At 34.8% G+C, this 25454-nt stretch overlaps 2 protein-coding genes across 7 annotated transcripts in view; one reads left to right on the top strand and one right to left on the bottom strand.

Moving 5' to 3' along the window:
• The window catches only part of SLO2 (slowpoke 2), a 91639-nt gene extending 88076 nt beyond the window's left edge, over positions 1–3563 (top strand). For both annotated transcript variants that reach the window (XM_035864903.2, XM_085658001.1), the window contains exon 24: positions 68–3563. In XM_035864903.2, the coding sequence (XP_035720796.1) occupies positions 68–973 (906 nt within the window). In that variant the 3' untranslated portion in view covers positions 974–3563. The remainder of the gene's footprint in view (positions 1–67) is intronic.
• Positions 3564–5672: 2109 nt separating this feature from the next.
• LOC118441035 (uncharacterized) overlaps positions 5673–25454 on the bottom strand; it is a 34758-nt gene continuing 14976 nt past the window's right edge. For 2 of the 5 annotated variants that reach the window (XM_035864916.2, XM_085658002.1), the window contains exons 3-10: positions 12326–12586; positions 11546–11617; positions 9428–9608; positions 6994–7128; positions 6771–6922; positions 6342–6705; positions 6073–6262; positions 5673–5984 (exon numbers count right to left, since the gene is read on the bottom strand). In XM_035864916.2, the coding sequence (XP_035720809.1) occupies positions 5827–5984; positions 6073–6262; positions 6342–6705; positions 6771–6922; positions 6994–7128; positions 9428–9608; positions 11546–11617; positions 12326–12586 (1513 nt within the window). In that variant the 3' untranslated portion in view covers positions 5673–5826. Of the gene's footprint in view, positions 5985–6072; positions 6263–6341; positions 6706–6770; positions 6923–6993; positions 7129–9427; positions 9609–11545; positions 11618–12325; positions 12587–13943; positions 14520–23463; positions 24858–25454 lie in introns of those variants that run through there. The other 3 variants (XM_035864918.2, XM_035864920.2, XM_035864919.2) reach the window with 3 other exon arrangements.

The raw sequence follows: 25454 nt of genomic DNA, 5'->3' as shown, positions 1-25454 counted from the left end.
AAAAAAAATAGAAAAAGCAAAAAAGAAAAGTACTTAACGTGTCGCTCTTGTCTTCTCCTGGCATTAGTATTCGGTGAGTCTTGGCGACGAAGCACGCGACAACCATGCTCAACAAATCGAGAGGGCTGAAATCGCAAACCTGGTGCGTTCGAGAATGGAATCATTGAATCTACCTGTTGCGGACTATGACGACGTCTCGGAGAAACGCAACAGCCTGTCCTACGTTATCATCAATCCGAGCTGCGACCTAAAACTGGAGGAGGGCGACATAGTCTATCTCGTGAGGCCGAGTCCGTTTTCAGCCCAGAAGACCTTCGAGCGTCACAATTCACGGCGTAAGAGCAACATCAGCTTTTGCTCGGCTCAGCTAGTCTCGCAGATGAACGCAACCGTCGCCTCGGCTGGATTTCCCGGTGGTCCGGGTAGCCGTCGAGGTTCAGCCATTGGCTTGGCCAGAGCACCGCCATTAGGTACCACCAAATCGAACTCTTTGTCTCTTCCCGACAGTCCTACCGTAGCTGGTACACTTCGAGGCCGTTCAAATTCCCTGAGAGTCGTCGACGACATTCTATTGCGACGTAGCAACTCCTTGAGACAAGGACTAACGGTTTCAAGGAGGAAGAGCAGTCTGGAAGACATCGGGCTGGGCGCTCTCTCGCATCCTACCAATCATAATCCTATAAAGATCGCGCTGAATGGATCCATCGGTTTGGAAGTGACACCACCCGAGGAAGGTTCTTTAGGTGGTGGTAGTGCCAGTAATACGGGCATACTCGACGTCGGTCTCCCATCCATGCCGAGTCTTGGCGTTGGAGTTGGATTTGGACCGACGCTAGCTCCTGGACTCTGCAGCTCCTTGGGCGGTCTATATGATCCGTCAACTCTTCAGAGTCCAATGGTGCAATCACCTCAATCGCCGCAAATTCAGGCTGCCACGCAGGATCCACAGCACATACAGGGGACGATAGTATGATATAACCTTATGTGGGGACGCAGACTCTCTGGCGTAGTGCGAAACAAATGGCTCTAGCGTTCCCACATTAGGTATTAGAATCGTACGTCGTTAGCGAGCGTAGCGTGTTTGCCCGTAATGAACCAACCAGTGGAAGCACCCGATTCACTCAAATGGCTTGGAATTGCGATGGAAAATGTGCAAACCGCATTGCGTCTTTTCCATCGTCTTCCTAATCCGAATAGAATGTAGACGAACCCAAGTAGATACTCTTATGATGCAGTAATATTTCCTTACAGTTACTCGAAGCGAATTACAAACTGTGATATACTATACTTTCGTATACGTTGCATTATCTCGTTGCGACTAATTTTTCAATTCGACACATTTTATTACTTCTTTTTTTTTTTTTCTTTTTAATTTCTTAACAAAACAAAAGTATTACGATCAAAAAGGTAACTTCATTTTTTCATTGAATATTCGTTATGTGTTCAGTAAAACAAGATATATATTTATAATTATCGAAAGAAAACATTTTTCGAAAGAGAACGATTTACTACTGTCATCACAAACTATATACTTACAAACAGTTGTTTGCATATTAACGTGGTATGCGAAACGAGATATCTTTCTGTCGATCGTAAATGGTCAACGTGATACGACGTTTGGAGCAAATGATACACATATATATATATGTGTATGTGTGTGTGTGTATGTGTGTGTGTGTATGTGTGTGTGTATGTGTGTGTTAGGCTCATAACTAGAAAGAACCAAAGAATATTAACGTGATCTATTCATCATTTGAAAAGTCAAACCTTTCGATCGATGACAAATATCTAATTTGATATTTCTTACGTACAGAGACAGCAAATTATGATGAAAGAGACTTGATATATTTGACAAATTATTACTAATTTTATTACAAGTGATTTATAGTTTTCTGTATATGCGAGATAGTGAATTCGAAAAAGAGAAAAAGAAATTCGAATTAGATAGATTTTGTCCGATCAATTTGGTACATTCTCGATTTCAAAAAACAAAGGATATTAACGTGAATATCCCCTTAGCGAAATTCCAAATAATTTTATACTAGGAGAATTTACGGCGAGAGTATACAAGATACAAATGAATATATATATATATATACATATATATATATGTGTGTGTGTGTATATATATATATATATACATATATAAAAGAGAGTATATATATATAATTATAAATATAAAATAGTATATATATGATTATAAATATAAATCTATGACCATTCTAATCATATCAGTCGAAAATGACATTCGAACAAGTCATCGTACTATACGTAAGTATATTAAAACAAAAAGAAACAAGTAGAAATGGCGTAGATGCTTAAGGTACGTAAAAATTAAAGTTTCAACAGGATTCGGAAAAATGCTTTTCATTAGTAAAGTTTCTATTTTCAAATCTGATCCGAAATTGTACGAACGATTCGATCAATGTGAAAGGAAATTCAATCGTAAAGAGAACAATACAAATGTTTCTTCATCTCCTGTATTAATTCCAAAGTAAATTATAAAGCATATTGCAAAATGATAAATTTTATGGGCACTCGTCCGTAAAAAAATTATTTAGCGTTAGCAAAAGGATGTTCCTGCTTCATTTGGACAATCCGTTTTGTTAGTTAGTTCGGAATCCATGCCAATCCTGAAATGTCTTTAAAAGTCTATTTTTTGACTTTATCAGCGCCAAATTCATGGCGTTTTAAGCCAAATGCGATCGTTCGTTGACCAATTTACACGTTTTTTCGACCAAATCGTCATCCTTCGCGCGATACGTATTTACATATTGCTTGAAAATTGCTTTTAACAGCTCTCCCAGTAACGACGCCACGATTTCAATCAGTCGAATTAGTTCGTCTCATATTTGTCTCGTTAATGCGATAATTCTTACCAATTACTATTATCGATTTTATCGTACTGTACTTGTATCTGCAACAAGACGAATTTCACAGGAAAAGCAAAATAATTTATTAATGACTTGCTTTATACAACTTTCTCTCTATCTCTTTTTAATGTCATACATACAATAGACAATATTTTATCCTAAACAATGTTCATAATAAATTCTATAAAAAAAAAAAGTACACAAATTTTGAATTATCGCATTGCTTTATAAATCTTCGATTAATCATTTTATTAAAAGAAAAAGATGTTCAACATTATAATTTTATTGTTGGTGCAATGCGGTCCTGCTTATGATCGGCGAATAAACTTTTAATTTCGTAGAAATAAAATTTCATTTAAATATTTTAAACATTCTTATAAAACATTTTTCTCGATCACTTCTTATATTCGCTTTTCTCACATTCGCTCGGTACATTTTTCTCGTAATTTAGAACTGAGAAGATCAGTGTTGACTATTAAGAACAAAAACGGATCATCTTCGTTGGAACGACTAAGACTCGCTAGTGTTTTGTGTATATATATATAACGTATAGGTATATAGCACATGCGTGAGGTATTTTTCAGTAGGAGGTAATTTTCTATGTCATAAATCGTAAAAGCTCAAATAAAAAAGATTCGACAAATTCATGCGGCTTCATCTTGACGTTAATGCGTTAAGAAAATTCTCGCGGAGTCTTATATATTTTTTCCGAAGAGCATATTTAAAATAGTCGTCGATGAGTACGAGGAATCGAAAAAAAAGAAAACTGTTTGATGTTATCAACCGGACGAATTAAGGGTATAAAAAGATTTAATTCTAAAATCTCCATTGGAACTCGTTTGAGTTAAAATTTATTGTCGATCGTTAACAGAGTACAAATGAAATAGTTATTTTTCTTTTCTTTCCTCGCTCGAATAAACGTTTATCGCTTGATTGCTCGCGCGTAGCTCGATTTTCTCGGAAAAAAAAATCGATTGTCATGTTTTACCTTCTATTTATCGATACTTACATTGATTTAAAATAGTTATAAACCTTTTCGAGGACTATAACGATCGACCTCAAGGTACGTAAAAACAGAAAAATGACGAGCGAACGACGATATCGGATATTTTACTTCCCTCTAGAAAGTGTAGAGATTATTATGGACGAATAATTGAGTACTGAAAAAATAAATTTAAAAGTTTATCCGCGTACCGTAATTCGTTGTCACGATAGCGATACGAGTGGTAGTTCAAAGATGTATATAGTTGATTATATATCTAGACGATAGGATCATCTTACAAACATATGACCTGAATCTTCGTAGTTTAATTGGTATGAATAGTTGAAAGAATTTTATGTTGTAAAGGACGACCGCCCAAACGATGTCCTGAATGGGAAAACTTCGAATGTGTTTTTTCTAGTAATTTATAACTTAAGTAATTCAGATGTATACAAAATTATAAAAGAAAAAAAAAAAGAGGAGAAGATATTATCGCTTGTTCGAATAAGCTCGATGTCTTCGTATACTTACAATATTCATTCTAAGATAAATCTTAACATTTTATGATAACGAAAAAAAAAAAAAAAAAAACAAAACAAAACATACTCAACAAAGATAATTGTAGCTATACGAAGATAGTCTGATATTGATAAAATGTGAATGATTCCTTATTTAGGACAAATTTAACCCTTAAAAGTTCTAATGACATAAATCACGTTAATGCTATCTTTTTGAAATATCATCGCAGTATATTATTTGTTACTTTATAAACTTAATATCAATCAAAAACAAAAGCAATTAAATTCTATCTTTATTATCGTTTAATATCAGATGAAAATTATCTAAAGTAATTTGTGCAGTGTTTACCAATAACATAGCGATGATTATGGCAAATAAATATTTCTTTTGCACTTTGTGCATTTCACATCTTTACTTTATTTCTTATTGAAGTAAAACTTTAATCATCATAAATTTTAAGGGTTAAATGAAATATTATCCAATCTCATCGGATGATCGACTATGCATTTATAAACGGCCGATGACCAATTTTTATTTCTTAGCCCTTACGCATTTGTTACTTTTTTCTCAATCTAATGATACGATCTTTGCCAAAATTCGAAAAACAAATTCGCATCTTGTGAGCAACGATATCGCGACTTTGTATTTAATGAGAAAATGATCAGAATCAAAGCACAAATTTCTCACAATTTCTTATGCTTATTCCATTCATAATATTTATAAATTCTATTGTATTACTACATTCTCATTTATTAAATCTCAGAAGTACTCTTACTTTTCTTTTTTCTTGCATAAACATGAGAGACAATTCTTTTTCACAAACGCACTGAGCACCGCACAAATTTTGTTCTGATATAAAAAAAAAAAAAAAATAAAAATAAAAAAACAATAAAAGAGAGAGAGAGAGAAAGTATAGAACAAAAGAATCTGGTGTATCTCTACGACCTTACTTCAAACTCACTACTACATAGACGAACATGTTCTTACAATTAGAATTTAAGCAACTAAGCATTCCTCGACCATTAACAAACAAGATTGTAAACGGATGTACGTAATGTAAAATAATAAATGGAAAAAAAAACGGAGAAAGAATGTAAATTATATATATATATATATATATATATATATATATATATATATGCAATGTGTTGCAACGCGATGCAAGTGTAAATTTATTATGAATAAATTATTATAAAGCAAAGGAACAAACGTCCGTGTCGTTTAGATATGACCAATAAAATTCTTCGTATTCCTTCTCTCGTAACTCGGATAGAAAACTAAACGAGAAGGATCAAATATAATAGTGTACGTGGAATGTTTATTCTACGTATATGCACACACGTGTGTTATATACATAATTATGCGTATTGTCGTCTCTATGCACGATGTATAAATACAGCCTTTAAATACATTATCGACAAGAGTGTTGATCCGGCGATGCGCGCGCGCGGACTAGACGTTCTTTACAGATTTAGGAACGTTCTCCGTGAACTGTCCAACAATATTACCCCTTGGATGATAACATGCGACCACGACGCACGTTCCATCTCTTTTTGCCATAGCTATGCCCATTTCGGTGGTATTCTTCCATACGATTTGCGTGAAGTGACCTAATAAAGAAAAAGTAAAAATACCGAGTGCTAATTTTTTCTTATCAAAATTATCAATTATCAAATCATTTAAAAATTTCATACGTACAGGTATTAAGAATCTTCGGTTCCGTACCAAATTTATGTTCTTTTTTCTCGGAATACCACTTTGACACAACTTCTCGAGCCGATACGACCAGTTTAGGATCGGAACATTGCATAGAGTATATGTTTTCTCCGTACGGTGAGGATGATTGTGGTATCAATTTATTCGTGTTTAACAGCGTATTGGCCCATGCCTGGAATAAATCCAAATGGAATATTGATTATCAATGAAATCAAATATTTTGATTGAATAACGAGAAAGAATTAATGTACCTTTGCAGCTACCGTTAACTCAGGACTTAACCTTAAGTCAGGTACACGATGCCTCCTTCTGTATTCATTGTGAACTAACAAGGCCTCTTGTTGCCAAGCCTGTTCGTCGAGAGTATATTGACTCTTTGAAAAGGATATCCTTTTACTCGGACTCGTACTACCAGATGGAAGGACGTTATCCGTAAAGCTGCCTAAGAAGTTACCAGCTGGATTGTAGTTGCATACTACATAGACCTCTCCGTTTCTGTTTCTCGCCATGCCGACACCTAACTCGGTACTATCTCTCCATACAACTTGTGTAAAATGACCGGTTTTCAAAGTAGTAGGTTCTTTACCGTACTGATGTAAAGCTTCCTCGGCATACCTAAAGGACAAATTTTACAATATAAAAAGGAAAAAAAAAAAGATTAATTATTATTGGGAACATACCATTCGTTTACTGGCTCGTCACCACCAACGATGGTCTTTGGATTGGAACTCCACATGCAATAAAGATTCTCTCCGTAATCTATATTTGCCCTATGCTCTAATCTACCCTTAGCTGCCAGAATATTAGCCCAATCCTGACTGGTCTTGCACAACTGAAAATTTTATAAATTTATAATTATTAAATGAAAATTTCGATCTTATCGATCGATCAATCGATAATTACTTGTTTGCTAAGTCGCAAAGGTGGTACACCGTGTCGCACTCGATAATAATTGTGTGTCTCCAGGCACATATTGATGAATTCCTTGGGAGGCCCTGATCTACGCACAGACGGTTTACGCGTGTCAGTCTTTGTTATCTATAACATAGAGAGAGAACATACTGAAAATCTAATGATCTATTTTTTAACGGATACAATATAAAAATCTATTTAATTATAATCCAAATAATTATTCAATAAAAATTTCAAGAAGAAATTCAATTATATATACGTGCAATTAATATTAATATTTTTTTTTTTTTTATATATAGAATGGAAAAAAGAAACGCTAACAGATTGCAACGATTTCCCATCATTCTAACGAAGATCGATCATTTTTTAAATCGACCAATTACGTTCGAAAAATCAATGAATTCCTTTGCTTCTATGAGATTTCCCACTCACGTGCTCCAGCTAAGATTAAAAGTTCTTTCACTCGTAAAAACCTTTTTGAATGCTTCACTGTATAACAGACAGATAAAACGTTGGCAAGAAATCAAGATAATATTATATGATCATAGAACTTTTTTACGAAGAGACTAAAGAAAGAAGTTGCAGAGAACGATAACGATATTCTTTTCAATCGAGATATCGACGCTCTTCGAAACTATTTCGGACTATTGAAAGTGAGAGGATATAGAAATTACTTTGAATCTCACGATCAGAATTTTTGAATAGAAGAGAATTTAAGAGACGACGTGAATTAATATATTTACATAGATAATATCGTACCAACTTTAAAAATAACTTTTGTATTATTTTATTAAAAAATTAATGCTTCAAATAATACTTTATTTTGCATCAATTTCAAATATCCAAATATAACTTACTTGTTTCAAATGACTCGATGTATCTTTGTATCCTCAATGATTTCATTTTCATTTCAAACAATAAATTATCTCAATCGTTAAAAAGAGATAAATAAAATAGTATGATCATTTATGTTAATAAATAAATATATAATCAAATGTAATTTTGCAATGGCAAAAAATCTTTACAGAAAACTACGCATAGTATTCTCTATTAAAGATGGCTCAACAGTATGATGTTTTTGAAACGTTCGATAATCGAAGGCATCGATGAACGTGTACTTAGGGCGCACGATCATACACGTATGGGCAGTTGACCGGAAAAGGCGACTAGTATTAGTCATCCAACAAGATCAGTTCGATATCGTGAAGTAATAATTCAAGTCGATGAGAAAGACAAAGATAGACAGATAGAGAGAGAGAGAGACAGACAGACAGACAGACAGACAGACAGACAGACAGACAGAGACCGAGAAAAAGAGAAAGGAAGAGAGAGTGAGAGAGAGAGAGAGAGAATCGCGAGCATCTGAAATAAAAGCAATCTCTTAAGAAGCAAATGAGTCATAGACGAATGGTAAGAAGCATTCATCCTGTCTGCTTTCTTTCTCACATGTCAATGTGTTAAACGCCTTCGAATGCAAATCTTCTAGCAACCAAGTTGTCCGGGTTCGACTCACCAGAGTCGCGTGCTTCTTAACGGACCGACGTAAATAGCGCGAACTAGTTGAATAGTAATTAGCATCGCGTGCGAATCCCGAGCGATCGGAGGTGCGAGAATCCTTTAGTGTTGCCTTCTTGTTTCCGTTATGTCTACGGTTCTATATCTTTAATCGTGATACAAAAGTCGATCTAAAATCCAGTCAGTCATTGATCGGATCGAAGCGAACGGTTACCTAAGAACAGTTTCTAGAACTATCTCTCCATGGACATTCTCACGTTTCGATAAGAAATTATATTTATGTTCGAAAATAGTTATAGCGAGTGCAATAAGTATTCTTTATAGTTTTTTGTTCTTCTTCTTTTTTTTTCTTTTTTTTTTCTAAATGTATATTTCTTTGTTGTATTATATAATTCTTACGTATCTTAATTGCTAAACGTTTCAAAAAAAAAAAAAGAAAAAAAAGAAAGAAAATAGACATGCAAAATAAATAATATTTATAAAATATAATTTGCCAATATCATTCGCAATTGTTTTCGATAAAAGGAACTTTTTCGACAAATAAAAAAAAAAAAAAAAAAAAAAAATTCGAAGAAATCTAAATTTCGGAACAAATCTATTCTTATTAATATTTGTAACGATAGTTCCTATACATGGGAATATCTTTATATGTATAAATTTTGAAAAATATATATTTTCTTATAGATTATTTACTTATTTTAATATGTTTCCTTGTAACTAAGATATGTAAGAATTATAACGGTATACGTATATGTACGTATATAACTTTATTAAAAAAAAAAAAAAAATAAATAAATAAATAAATAAATAAATAATAGAATAAAGAAATATACATTTAGAAAAAAATTATTTCAAGTACAGAACTACTTTTTTTTTACACTCAGTATTAATTACATATGAATAATTTTACCTGCGAGGAGGAATATCTCGCAGAATCTGGCGAGGCAGAAGAGGATCTTGCGCTGCTACATGACATGCCATCGCTTCCTAAACTACCGTGAAAACTGCCGTGTAAGGAATTCGACAATGGTCCTGGCGATGCTGGCGATGCAGTCAAAGGAGATTTGGATCTAACCGATTCCGTCCTTGACCTGAAAGTAAATCGATTATATGGTATACAGAGAAACACAGAGTCTCTTTCAGTTTTATACAGTAGAGCTTCTGTGTAACTTTAAATAACTCCGTAATCTTTGTTCAAGCTGCTTATGTGCGAAGCTCACTTTTATCGAGCGTGAAAGAAGAAACAGTGCGACGTTCAGTGTGAATAAGTATTTTGAATAATATTTATTTCCTTTTTTTTCTTTTTCTTTTATGCAAATAATAAATCTGAAGCGATAAAAGTTTGTAAAAATAATCATTAGGAGCCCGTTTATTTTTTTTTTTTTTTTTTTCTTTTTTTTTTTTTTAATTTGCTTTTAGGCTCGCTTAAAGCGATCTATCGAATATATGGGATACCTAATTAATTGACACGATCGTTCTAAATACAAAGAGAAATTCAAAAATAATCGAAAAAATGTATAAATGATTAGAATGAAACAGAGCGAGATGTAAGCATTACAACGTATACGTAGAAGCATACAAGAAGGCAAATGATCGAAGAAAGCGCGCGCGAGGTCGGTCGATCTTGATCTTGCGGATCGCACAAGTAGTCATTACGACATGCGGAATGGGTCGAAGCAATTTATGACGAGGATATCTAATGCGCTATCTAATAGTATTTCTAAACTATTTTCCGGGTAAGCTAATCAGCCAAGCTGAATACTGATTTTACTTGCAAATAGTTTATTTCACATCGTATATATTTATCTATTTCGCGTTTATAAAAAGCAATCATTTCTATAAGAATCATTCGATTACCCTTACGAAAGTTGTATCGAATGTATTTTCGTTACGTAAAAAAAAAAAAAAAAAAAAAAAAAAAAAAAAAAAAAAAAAAATAGAAAAGAATATTAGCGATCTCGTAGTATTACGACAAACAATAAAATCGTAGAGTATCCAGTATTCAGCCGGGATAATCTCGCGTTTAAGAAGCGGAGAGAAAGCTGAAAATTTCAATGTACGACAACGAGGCGGTGGAGGACACGTCGTTCCTCAAGAATTACGAGAAGTCTCCCGTACTCTCTTCGCCCATGTTGTTCAACACGCTTTTACGATCGACGCTTTTACTTCCTCCTTCCCTACGAGCCTTTCCTTCCTTCTCTCTGTACCACTCTAACCACGGTCATGGTCGTCACTGAAGACCTTCCTTCCGCGCCAGTTCATCGACCGTCCCATTCCCATCTCGAGATTATTTAATATTATTTAATATTATTATTTAAATATGAAAAAACAATTTGTAATAATACAAAACATAATGCACATTCTTCACAAATATATAAAATCAAAAGATTTTTGTTTTCATTGAAAAATATTTTCCACGTCAAATCGCTTGATTTCCTTGTTTACATTACGCCTTTCATTAAATGTTTTCTATACGAGTAAACGTTAATCTCACACGGTCTTTTAGTACTGAACGACCGTGGGAACGCGGAGCTATGTTATTTAATACATTCAATTCCCTTTCGTTAACGACATAAAGCGCATTACGTATTAGTACTACTAGTCAATTCACTAAGGCTCGTATGAAAGTATTAGAAAAAGAAAAAATAAATAAATAAATAAAATGAAAAAGAAAATATTGAAAGGGAAAGCGTTCGTATTTCAAAGCGTTCGTAATTCAAAGTATAGCTTGTAGCAAAGTAATCGCAAATAAATGTTGAAGTATCGTTTTAGTTTCAACGTTTATATACGAAGAGAAATTTTCAGCCGTCACTCTTGGCGCAGCTAAGTCTATAACATAAATGAAAAACAAAGAAAAAATAAAAAAAGGTCGCTTGTACTACGGAAAGTAAAACCACTACCGATTCTAGTGAAGTTGCAAGGATGCCAGAGAGGGACTCGCTAAAAAGCTATAAATCAGTCATATACTTTCTCGCTTCACTGGAATTGGAATTTGGCTTGACTGCAAGTCTGCACCATAGGTGAGTACCTTTCGGGCGACAGCTGGTCGACAAAGCCGACCACCTTCTTTTTCGTTCCACTGACGCTGAGCGAGGGCATACTACGCAAGGGTAACGATTTACGATGTACACAAACGTTCATCTTTTAACTTACGCTATATGTTTCTTTGACATATGAAGAGGGGTCTCGAGAGAAATTCGTAATAAAGTGTATCGAAGTGTGACCTCAGTAAAAGGATATATTCGCATTGGCGAAAGATACATCCTATAATTGACAACATACATGTACGAAGTCATAGTTTCTCTCGGAACCTCTCTCTCTCTCTCTTTCTCTCCCTCTTCTTCTCGTCTAATTTTCATCTCTATCTCTCATCTCTAGCTTCACTGTGATATATACACACATTTATAAAGGGAAAAGGATACAACGTGAAATTACCGACTACAACTTTACGACGTATAAATCTTTGCCTACTGAAACGCATGTAACGAGTTTCCGGTGCTAGGATATACATAGAAGAAACGTCGTTCAAATTTCGTGCATTTTACGAACGTTTCTCACAATGCAATATCGAACAATCTTATTAGTAACAATTACATATACATACATGCTAATTCTCATTTAATTTTCTTCTTTATTATTTATAAAATAGCACGACATCGTTCCGGACTTTCGATCGAGTACGATTTACCGCCGATTAATTTGTTACATAATATCCTTTCTATACGTGGATCGTCATCATGCCACCTCTGTTTACTCTTTCGCAATTTTATTCCTTGCAGAGAAGAATTCTGTGAACGCATCAACCAACCTGTTTGACTTTGGCGTAACGATGTCTCTCGTTTCCGAAGTGTATTTTCTTTCAGCTCTGCCACCGTTGAATAACTCGACGGTTTCCCTGGTGACGGTCTCTAAAAGAGGTTCCCCACCTCGCCGACCCTTACTGAAGGTTCTCTGATCCGTTTTACGGACCATAACAACCCTCGACAAGGGTTGGTTGAATTCATGACCATGCATAGTCGGTGGAATCATCGCTAATGATTGCGAGAGGGGTCCTCCTACGCGCGGAGACCTGGAACATTATTGAAATAATTGAAGCGACAATTTTCTTTACGTATAGATAAAGAATATGACAATGCGATATCGAAGAAATGAGAATTTTTACACTCTATAAATGAGATAAGTCACGAGTTCGTAGAAAGGAAAGGCATAATCGCACGATCTTATTGACGTACGAAGGTAGAATGTTAAATGAGAAAAAAAATTTCTACTATATTTCCGTTCCGTGACCGAAGGTCAGTACGTGGTGCAGAGCGGTTAGAGCGTGTTACGTGCTCGAGGTTGACAGATACATGGATATAATACAGACACATAATACACACGCAATAGGCGAACAGAGGACGATATGGATAACCAGAAAAGAAGTTCCCTCTTAACGAAAACTACGTTCACGAGGGAAACGCGTAAAACTCGTTATTATCCGACCGATTAGATCTGCAGATCGATGCATTTGTTCAGCGTAATTCTCTCGTTAAACTTGCACGAGTTTTCTCTTTTCGACGCAATAATTAAAATATAATAGATCTCTTGTATGTTCGTCATTTCGTAGGATCTCATCATTTTCCATTCGATTAGATCAACAATAAGAGATATTGATAATATTTTCTTCTTAGAGACGAGATATCCTCGTCAATTATTTTTCATTCCTCTCGTAATAAATCCATGAAATTCATAGGAACGAATTCGAAAAATCGATTTGGAAAGTTTCCCCGTAGAAGAAATATTGGTTTAATGACTTTTGCGAGAATCCATCGCTGTCGTAAATAAATCGGAAAGTGTTCCATAGAAAGAGAGTAATAATCACAATAAGAAGAGAAAGAAAATGAAGAAGAAGAAGAAGAAGAAGAAGAAGAAGAAGAAGAAGAAGAGGTCTGTTTTGCTTCTCGCAAAAAGTCTCTTTGTAGTTTATTTAAAAAGTAATGCGTGTTCGCGAGATAGTAACCTTGACTGGAAATACAAACTCACGTATGATTAAAGGATCGATAAAAAGTTGCGGTCACGCGTCGAGGATTCGAGGTCGATACCATGAAGTTCGTGGAAGGAATCATAGATAATTTCGTAGAGAAAGAGAAAGAATGAAAGAAAAGAAGAAGAAGGGAGAAAGAGAGAGAAAGGAAAAGAGAGAAAGGAAGAGAAAGAGAGAGATAGATAGATAGAAAGAGAGAGAGAGAAAGAGAGAGAGAGAGAGATTTCAAATGCAGAAACATACGAATTTTCATCGAAATTCAAAGTATTAAAATTCTTAACTGTGTGATAAGTACGAGATAGATATGTTCACATAATAATGAATTTATAAAAATCATATGAACAACGTTAAAAAGGACGTATACGAAATTGTTACGAATAGATGAAAGACAAAGAGGACTTACGTATGAACGAAGAAGGATAATAGAAACTTCAGAATTTTCTTCTTTGCTCTTTATCCACGACGAAGGCAAAAACGACGACGACAACGACAACGTGGACGAAGGGAACGACGCCGAGGGCCCATAATTTAGGCGCGTAGCGTGAAAGACGTCTCGAAGATCGTGAGGCTTTATATCGGCGCCGTTTTCTCGAGCTCTGCACTCGGTTTAACCCGCGCGACAGGACGAACAAAACTGGCACGAGTCGGCCGGCTTACAGAGGGAGAAGGCGCCGCGAGAAAGGGAGAGAAAAAGATAGAGGAAAGGAAAGGAGAGAGGGATAGCTCTCTTTCTCTCTCTTTTTCTCTCTTTCTCTTTCTCTCTCTCTTTCTCTCTCTCTCTCTCTCTCTCTCTCTTTCTCTTTCTTTCTCGTTCTCGCTTCGAGAGAGGAAAGGTGGCCAATTAGCCGTTACTCGGCGCAGCAGCAGCAACAGCAGCACATGCCTTGAGCGAGTAACTCTCGATGCAGCTGCTGCGAGAGAGTCTCTAGCGTGCCTGTTAACTCGCCGATGTTCCGAACCGTACTGCCTGCACGTTCCTCATGAAACGTATTCGTAAGTTAGAGACAAGCGTAGAGAGAAACTTCAATATCAGTGCTGCGATATTTATCACGAGAAACGACCTTTAACTTCATCTGCAATCGTAGACAATAATCGATTGGATCTTGCAAAAACATAATCAATATGTAAGTATATATATACATATATATATATATATATACATATATATTTGCATTTATGTCACTACATATGTACACATCATAGAAACGTATAGATACATACGTATGACTGAGATATATTTTCTTACACGGAAGTTATTTCTTTTATAGAAACGTTCTTATGTCGAAACGCAAAGAATCTCGTGTCAATGTATTTCATTAAGTCGACAAGTTGACGGATAATGAACGTAGAAATATAAATTTCTTCGTGCATGAAAAGATTCCTTAAGGAATAATAATGTTTCGTCTTTTATTTTTATCTTTTTTTCTTTCGACGCATGCACGCACCGCTTTATCAACGAACTCGCGACTATATCGAATAATGTTCTGTTTTGTTAGAGAACGATATAGAAAAAAAAAATAAATAAATAAATAAATAAATAAATAAATAATAGGACGAAAGATAAAATTCGTAAGAAAAAAGAAAAAGAAAAGAAATGCGTAGCGCTCATCGCAATAGTTTTCTTCTTCCGCTTTCGCGACAGAAAGCGCATGCGCTCACGCTCTCCGCGGGAAGCAACATAATTCGAGACGAAGACACACGGCCGAGCGAGTACCGCTATTCCGGCTGACCGGAATCACTGCTCTGGAACAGCACGATATTCGTATCTCATACTCGACTCTCGCGAGGAGCAGAAAGCACACGCTCGGCCACCATCTCTTTCGGAGCACGTGCGACCGCCCAACAGTTGCACCTGCTCGCGCCTTCTCGCGCGTTCCGCTTCGAGAATATCGGACAAGGATCGCGAGAAGGAAAATTTCTATACTGCTACACGCGGAACGCTTCATCTTTATTTTTCTTTTTCTTTTTATCTTTTTTTCCTGACGAGAAATCATTATCGATCATATCGACCGTGCTATTAAATGCGGTAAGAATTCTTAGAACTTCTTAATCCTCTTCTTGATTATTTATGAATTTCGAAAAATTCCAATGAATAATGTAAATTTTGAATATGTAAAAGGAAAAAGTTATTTTGTCGAAGTCTTTCTATTTTAATTCTCAAATAATTTCAATATATAATCGATATATTAAATTGGACAAAAAGTAATGTCATAAATACATAAATACTTTATATTTAAATAAATAATATATAATATATTATATTATAGATATATTATAATATAGTATCGTGTTGGTAAATAAATATTGTCGAAATTTCCAATTAAAAATATTCTATGTTTGTTGTTCTTTATTTAGATATAATACCAAAAATTCCGACATTATTTATTGATCAATATTTTATATAGCGAAATAATTATTAAGCTTTATACTCCACCCTTTATCGTTATAAATAAACGTATAATACACACTTGTTATCGCACATGTTATAGGATTAATAATTTATATTGTAAATGTTCGAAAACTAGGTCTTATATTATTCTAAACTAATATAATAGTCTTCTTATAAAAATCACGAAATGAGAGCACGTCCTTCTCGTGCTCGTTCGTATATCTACCTGTTTCAAATTGTGGAGCACTTGATTAGAAAGGATACACAAGGTAGAATAAAAGTAAAAAAAGAAGAAAGAAACCTTAGAAAGGGACTTACGAAGCGATCAACATAGCGTGCGTCCTTCGGGTGTACACAATACTTTCGTTTAAGTAAGATACTTGCCTCGAAAGTAGCGTAATTTCTTCCGGAATAAGTGATACTCTCACGAAATATAGTGATACTTTTCTTTTCTACGTTCAAACTTATTGTAATTTTTATAACGAAATGTAAACTTTCATTGGGGGACAAGTTTTTCGAATTGATCGAAAAAAAATTCATTATCTACCCGGGAAATCTCGAAAGTACGAAATCATGCGCAATGTTACTACTTCTTATCTCGATCTGATTATATCTGCCCTTCGATCGTGCTCAAGCTCGCGTGACCGTCCGTAACAAATCATAAATGCTCCATGAAATCGACGACGCGTAGATATGTACGTATATATCTTACTTTGATTTTACGCAGACATACATTACCAGTGAAAGCAGCCAGAAATATGAAGAAGAAGGAAAAGAAGAGAAAAAAGAAGAAAAAGAAAAAGAAGTAGAAAAAGTTACAACCTAATCGTTCATTTTGAATTCGTGGAAATTAAAATATTAAAGGCATGCGTTTTCTACAAAATCATTTACGTATACGCATACGTATATATATTACCAGTGAAAGCAATATGAAAAATAAAGGAAAAGAAGAAGTTGCCAGTCTCATTGCTCATTTCGAATTCGTGAAAATTAAAATGTTAAAGGCACGCGTTTTCTACAAAATCATTTACCAAGATTTTCTCGGCACGCAGTTCTTTTTACTTTCGAAGTTGTATCAACGATGATTAATGTAATAGAATATTTTTATATGATGAGAAGGATCATCAGATGTACGTATATATCTGCCAACATGCCGTATAATTACAGTCGAAGAAAGTCCATTACGAGCATGCGCGACTAAAACGGTATTTATGTGGAAAAAAAAAAGAAAAAAAAAAAAAAAGAAAAAAGAAAATTATTTAGAAGGACTCTCGTGCGCTTCTTTCTTTAAGAATGTCGACTTATGGCAGAAGTTGTAACGAGGAGACACAAGATATCGTACTCGAAAACTATGCGGTCGCTCGGTGGTAACGCTCGTGGAATAAATTTCGTGACCAGCATCGCGTGCCATCGAGTTCGCTCGATAATACATACAAGTAGAAATTTCTTCTCGATATAGTCGACTACACTTCGAACTTGTCATAATTTAATTTCGATGTTAGAGATAAATATATGAATCTTTATCGTGAAATTTTCCACTTAACGAATTGCATTTGCAAATGAAAAGCTTATTTCGAGAAAGTCTTTAATTCAAGCTACATATTATAAAGCTAAGGAAATGATAATTTTTTTCTTTTTTTTTCTTTTTTCTTTTTCTTTTTTTTTTCTATATAGAAAATTTCTTAAGATATTACATTAACTAGTTAAATCAAAATAAATCTAAACAGATTGAATCTTTTTAATATTAATCTCATTAATTTCTAAATAATCATATTAGAAATCATCGAATAATCGTATAGAAATCAACAGGAAAAGATCGATTAATGACGATTAGATCATCAACGTTCCCGTTTTTCAAACTAATGAACGTTAATCAATCTATAGCTTCCATTAAACGAATTGTCCTACTTTCCGAAAGTATGTACATGTACTATGTCTCCGATATAGATCCGTCAATCCATCCTTATTATTCCGACGTAATCGACCATTTCGCGTAATACTCTCGAGTATTATATATATACATATATATATATATACATATATATATATATATATATATATATATATGTATGTATGTATGTATAAGTACAAGAACAAGCGAGCACACAAAGAGATGACGCGATTGAGATCGTTGCGGTTGTTCTACGATCTCGGCCCGATTCTATCCTTGTAATTCGATCTTCGAGGTCATTGCAATGACAGAAAACCAACGAGGAAAATAAAAGATTAAGTTGAGTAAAGTCTAACGAAATGTTGTCATTAAGAGGATATCTTCGAGATTGTATAAAACGATGATGTTGCGTTCATTATGAAATCTCCGTCACGTCTCGTTGATTGCGACTGCGTCGGATAACATAACTTGATAGCCCTGACATTGTCGATTCAAATGTCACGAATAAAACGAGTTTCGCGAATCAAATAATCCACGATGCATTAAACAATTTCGAATGCGAATATTTACGAGGTTATTTATTTTCTATTCTAAAACCTCGATATAATCTTTTTTTCTTTTCAAATTAATTAGATAAGAAACAAAATTTCGACTGATTTCAAACTATAATTGGACATTCGAATAATCGAAAGTCGATGTCTCGATGAAAGCAAATGTTGAAATATTTATTCCATCATATCTATCGATCTTTTTTTTTTCGATACGATAAAAAAAAATTGACTTTTGACGTTGTGGATCGAAGTTGTTTTGAAAAAAAAAATTCATCGCCATTGTCCAGATCTAATTTAAAGAGTCATACGCGATAAAAGGGAACAATGTATCTTTATGAAAAAGAACAGGTGTTGCTTCTGTATCGTCCTCGAACCTCATGATCTTTCTTTCCATCTCCTGCTGTTTAACTCGTGGTTCATTAAAATTTCTTTTCTATACGAGTCTGCGAGAGATCGTGCAAATAGGCTACTGACGCAACGAAGAACGCGCCAATAGCTTCTCGTAATGACCGATAATTAGTCAGAGGCTATTACGTAACTATGCTATTGTCGAGTAATTTATTCTAACAAGGCGTCGGTCGTTCGAGGATTTATTTAACTATACCAAGATAAAAGAGATTCTGTAATGTTTCCTAAATGTTTCACTCGTGTTTACAATTAGAACACTCGTAGTTACTTTCTCAGATCATAAGGCCGATTCTGTTTATAATAAAAGAAACATTTTACAAGGAGTTTTCCTTTTCTCTATGAATACGATTCTCTACGATTCAGTGTAAACAGTATAGACATTTATATAGAATGAAACGTAGATGCAAAAAAAAAAAAAGAAAAAAAAAATGTATAAAAAGTTTTAAGTCTTAGCGAGAGTATCTCGTATCTTACGAACTATTTTGTAAACACTCGCAATATTAGCAACTATAATGATACGTGCACGCGTCGATTCTAAACCGACCAGAATTTTCGTGACCTTGTCTATCCGATACTCACCAACACAAAGATATTCGAACAGAAAATAAACTACATACATAAATTCAGTATATTCGTGTCATACTTATTTTATCGATATTCTGATATTTTAGCTTGAATTTAATACATGCCAACATCGAATATCGAATTCATTCGAGGAAAGATAAAGTTTATTTACATATAAACGGCTGTACAAACTTATAAATTATTTTTACATTGGTACGAATGAATTCATTCATCGTTAACGACAATTTCTTCAGTTTAAAACTTTAAAAATTGTTTCTCGGATTTATTTAATGAGTGATTTTCTTAAAACCAAAAGAGATGTTATTCGGTGCTAACACATACGGCACACCCAAACTTTAATCATCGTTATCCGAAAAGGCGTGGCACCTTATCGCGAAAATATGATTGTACATATTTTCGTAAGGACCTTCGAAAACTATTAACCCAGAAATCGCGCCTTTTCTAATTGCTCATCATTTATGTTGACTCATCAAAAGATAAGCGTCATATTTATGTCACGATAAAATGAATCGATCGGCTATTAAAACACATACATTCGATGAAAAGAGAATTGATTGGCAATACATCAAAACTTTCATTGTTCGACCGCTCTCTTCATTTCGAAATATTCATGGCTCTAAAAAAATAATATTTCAAATATTTTCAAAATTTCAACGCAAATAGCACGAAGTTAAAGAAAACGAAGTATTCAGGTAATTCAAGTAATTCTTTTGACATCAAAGAAGAATAGAATTCGTAAATTTAAATACATATAATTTATTTAATTTTTTTCTTTTCACCAAAAATATATTATTCATAGTTACTTTTTTATTCAAAAACTCTTTATTATTTCATATATTAAAAATTCTATAGTAGAATAAGTATTCTCGAATTCCTATGAACTAATGTATTCGACAATGATCATGCATTATCATGTTTCACACGTTAGAATATAAAAATGTGATCGAGTCGTCTTACGATAGGCATATCGGTTTTAGGGTCAAACGAAACAGCCGAGCAGTTTTAAATACTAGTGAACGCACATTCCAGATTCTTATCGTATTGTCACGTTCTAATATAATGATATTTTCAACAAACACAAGCACAATTCATTCTTCAAAAAACATACGTAAGCAAGTACGTGCATTGGTTGTAAATTTCGAGATAAATTTTAACCGGTAAAGTCTCTAAAGAAAATCGATCGGAGATGACTTTAAAAAGAAATAGGAATGTATCTTATCTTTTTTTTTCTTTTTCTTTTTTTTTCGTGCTACGGTCTCATAAATAGCTTTCTCGAGCTCTCTTTTCAAGTCCTACCGGTGAACGTTACTCCGCTTATCGAAACACACCAAGTCGCTTATGAGATAGCTTCTTTTATGTCATAAATATCTGAAGAGATGCGGGATGATACAAGCTGGGGAGTATCAGTGAAGGTGTGGTGTATAACATATATCGTTTATTTTAACGAGCGAACTACTCGTACAAGAGAACAATATTTATGGCAAGTTGATATAGATAATAATAATGATAATAATATAAAGCAAAGCGATCTCCAGAGAAAAGGTTCTTGACGATGAAACAATCTCTTTTCAAAATGATTCTCGTGGAAAAATAAAAGTAGAAATTAAACGAATCAGAGACGTTAAATTACATGACTTGAAAATTCTTTATAACATTACCATACGAATAAATTAATGCAGCAGGTCAAATCAATTAGACTATCGATCTTGCCGCAAAACATTTCACGTGCAAGCTGTACTGTTATGAGCGGAAATAACACGAGTAGTGGTAGATAAAGGCGTTCTTGCTCGTATCCTACGTGTATATAGTGTAGGTAGGAGTGGAGCGTGCTCGTAAACTTTTGTACCGGTGTACACGCTTGGAAAGGCCTTCAGCAGGTTCAAGGTCATGGTCGTTGCGTAAATCGAAACTTCCGCGATGACTTCGACGAACAATCAACAATAGATAATCGATTTTATCGATAAGGAAAAGTTCTGCTTCATCAATTATATATATATATATATATATATAGATATAGATTAGTAGATGAAAAAATGAATAGAAAAAATATTATAAATGAAGAAGAATAGACGAGTTATCATTCTTATGAGTCGCCTTTCACCCTGGACCGGCCAACTAACTCTTAACTCTCTCCATTGGAACATGATGCAGCGATAATGACGAAACGAAGGAACACCGATCGATAGAATGGTTGTCTAGCCATCGGCCGTTTCTAGCCTACAAGACGATCCCTTCGGACCTTGATACGGCTCTCTTTGAAAGAACAGCCTTTCGCAAGGAGTGGGTGCAGCGTTAAAAATTCACCTCTCGTTCTCGCTTATCGTGAGAAAAGGAGCAAACGTCGAAGCGATCGCAAATGATCAAAGCCCCGCGGCTCGAAAATAATACTCGCGTTCATTTATATATATATATATATATATATATATATATATATATATATCGATAGTGTAAATTTCTTATAAAAAATATAAAGAGCGTATAAAAATATTGAAATTAAATAAAACGAGTTTGAAATAAATTTCAACATTTGTAAAAATTGTTTGTAACACTTTCGTCAGAAATTCTTTTGCTGTACCTCCATACGTCCGTTTCAAATATGTTGGCACACTCTAAGTTAATAGTCAATAGCATATGATTTATGGATTTTTTTAAGATCGATAAAAACGTTGGCAATGTTGTCCCGATCAGAAAATAATGATAACGAGTTATCGAGCGAGTTTACTCGAGGCGTATTAATCTCAGAACGTTTTTGTACTTTCTCAAAAAATAGGTCAGCAGATTTAGTTCAAGAAATGAGTGTATCGAATATTTTCAGTCGAAGAAAGGCGACCGCGATATCTTATTTTCCCTGACCCTATAACAATCTCTCGATAAATTTCTGTCCCAAGTTAGACGCCACGAGGGAGATTTTAATTAACGATTATCGATCAAATGGATTTTCGTACGGAGCTTTAGATATACGAAAATAGCCGGAGAGGGCAAAGAACGATCTCGAGAAATTATGGGATACATTAACTTGTGATACAACAAAGGACTCACTCAGTAAAGTAAAGTAATAATTACACGGTCGTGTTCCTTCTGTATATCTCCTTCGTAAACTCGATCCCTTTTGCTTGCCTCTCTCTTTCTTTCTCTTAGAACGAACGGATTTAAAAGATTCCGCGTATCGGTACCGGCACACGCTTCGTTCTCAGAATAAATCGCTGTGACTGGGGTCAAGAGTTCAGCAACGTGGGTGGAGTGCGTAGAAAGATCGAGTTCGTTTCTCGTCGAACATAAAATAAGAATCTACGTTTTCTTCGAAATGGCGTTCATTTAGCAGCCATAGTTGCTCTTGAAAAACGTTCATGTTTTACAATTTCTTTTTATGAATATTTATTACTATTTATATCACTACCATTTATATTATCGTACTCGCGATAATTTGCTATTCGTGTTAGTGAATGTATTGATGTATAGTATATGCAGCTTTGAAAGAACAAAGAAAAAAATATTATGACGCGCTATCGATCAAGACAAAAACCTTTATTTTTACAGCTGAATACTTATTCTTTGAAAGGATAATGCAGTAGTTTATTTTGTTGATCATTTGAATAACGAATAATAAATTCGATGAATCATTTGAAAGGAAATGACACAATGAACGGTATAATAAACAAATAAAATTCAAATAAAATTCATTTCAAGAAACAACCTCAACATTATAAAATATAACCAATTATTAGATCTTCAATTAAATCGTCTTAAACAATGAAAATGATTAATTGTGAAATCCTTTTTGTTGCTATTTCGCTAATATTTCACGAATGTAAATTCCTAATACATAAATAAAAAAATAAAAAAAATGGAAAATTTCCGAAACTTTTAATTTAAAAATGAGACATTGAAATCCTTTAGCATGTTGCCGGCGCTCGAAATGAACGGAAACGAGAGAAAGAAAACAAAGTTGCCTGTAAACTCAATGTGGAGTTGTAAAGAAAGGAGATAAAAAGAGTTGGTTATTTTCTGTCGGAGGGTAAAAGGTGGGATAAAAAAAGAGAGACGGCTTGCTTCTCTCTTTATCGTCGCGTCCTCTTTATCATCGGTTAGTCGTCCTTACCTCACGCTGTAGGATCTTCCCGGTTTGGAGGTCATTGTACTTGGTCGAGAATGGTTGCAGCAATGACGCCGGCACCCAATCGATTTTCCACGACGAGAACGGCGACGACGTCAACGGTTCAACGGTATACCGGGAAAAGCCGGCTTTCAGTTTCCACCCTCTTCGTTTCTCTATTCCCAACGCTTGCCACCCCTTATGCGCTCGTTCCGAACCTCAGCACCGCCTCTTGGCACGTGACTGCAACGTAGAACTCGGAAGGGAGCATCCTCTTCAAGTCGCAGACCAATCGATAAACACTAGCCAGTTCTCTTTTCATACAATGATATTAACGATGAATATAACGATGATGACGACGACGACGACGACGACGACGACGACGACGAAGACAACGACGACGATGTCCTTTGATTTTCAAGCTTTCCCGCCTGACTTGCACAAACTTCCACGTTGACTCGTAACCACCAACGCCACTATCAAAATACCTAGCTTACAAACCCTCGATTTTCTTCCTACTTGTTGCTATTTTCAATCTCGAATCTCGATCATTTTTATCATCTAAATGACTTCGATAAAATGATTTCTATTTCCACAAGTGAAAAGAGAAGGAAATAGTTACGTTTTATCAATGTCATAAGTCAAATCGAGAATTGCTGTTTCCGTTTGCCGAAGCGAATGATTATGAGCGAATCGTTGTCTGTTTATCCAGTCATAAGAGGAGGGGCGTGATCCCACGTTCATATATCTACCTTTTTCAGTGGCTTATCGTGTGAAGAAACGAAGAGGTAACACGTGTTATTCGCGCGATATTTCGTCTCCGTACGACAATATTCGTTCTTGATATTCGTCATACAAGATTCTTCGATCATCACAAGGTCGTAGCATAGTTTAAGCCTTATCTTTCGATTTGTTACATTGATAAATAGTACATTCTTTTAAGATGAAAATATTGGTTACATCACAAGAGAGAAAGCATTTGAGGTCCACTATTCCCATAAATCGAATCTTAAGGTGAAATTGGAACGATCAGAAGAAAATGACACAATAATTTCTGCGTTGTTGATCACGAGCTTTCTGAACGTAGGAACGTCTCTTGTCGGCGACATCCCGCTAGGAAATGGACGCTGAACGGCTCCGTTCCCTTTTCTCGGTGGCGCCGAAAGGATATATATGTATGTGAGTGTATATAAGGGGGTGGTATTACGTATTGGGTATATTCTATCCACACTACAACGTGGAATGAGGAGAGGGGAATAAAGAGGAGAATAAAGAAAAGGAACAGGAGGAGGGAAAGGAGGAAGAGGAGGGTGCGTTGTATTCTCGAAGGAAAGGAACCACTATGGCAAACGTTCCCGTTTACGCTATCGACCGTATCGCACTGCGACGACGAATAGAACTGACGGCATACACGACCTCGTGGCGCGCGACTCGCTCTCTCGCGCACGCTCTTGTATACTTACACACGAACGTATTCCTGAATGTACACAGGTGGCGCCAAAATAAGGGCACGTACAATCGACGTTCATTCGCCACGTGCGTATCCTTCTCCACCCTCCAAGTTTAATCTTTGTTTCTCACTTACTCCTATTTTGTAATTTTTATATGTGGATATATATAAAATTTATTATAAATTTAGGCTACTATTTTATAAAAACCCGGTATGTTCTGTCTAACGAATGAAACGAATGAAAAAAAAAAAATCATATGAATATATACATATAACCAAAGTGAAATGTTTTTGAATTGCATTTATTTATATTGAAACTATATAGTAATTACAATTTTTTTTGATATTAATTAAGAGAAAGATACATTATAAATCATATTAACAAAATATGAAAAATAAAAAATGAAATAAAATTCATCTATGAGTGTTATCGTTCCTAAGTCATTACTCTGTGACATGGAATTATTATTGAATTAATCGAAATCGAATTGATTTCTTGATAAACTTATTTTTATACAGAATTCAATGCACAAATCAAATCCTGAAG

The sequence above is a fragment of the Vespa mandarinia genome, chromosome 6 (genome assembly GCF_050613455.1).
Source record: "Vespa mandarinia isolate Hongniang chromosome 6, ASM5061345v1, whole genome shotgun sequence".
Taxonomy (NCBI): domain Eukaryota; kingdom Metazoa; phylum Arthropoda; class Insecta; order Hymenoptera; family Vespidae; genus Vespa; species Vespa mandarinia.
Note: the sequence above shows the minus strand (reverse complement) of the source record. Positions and strands in the feature narration are given on the sequence as shown.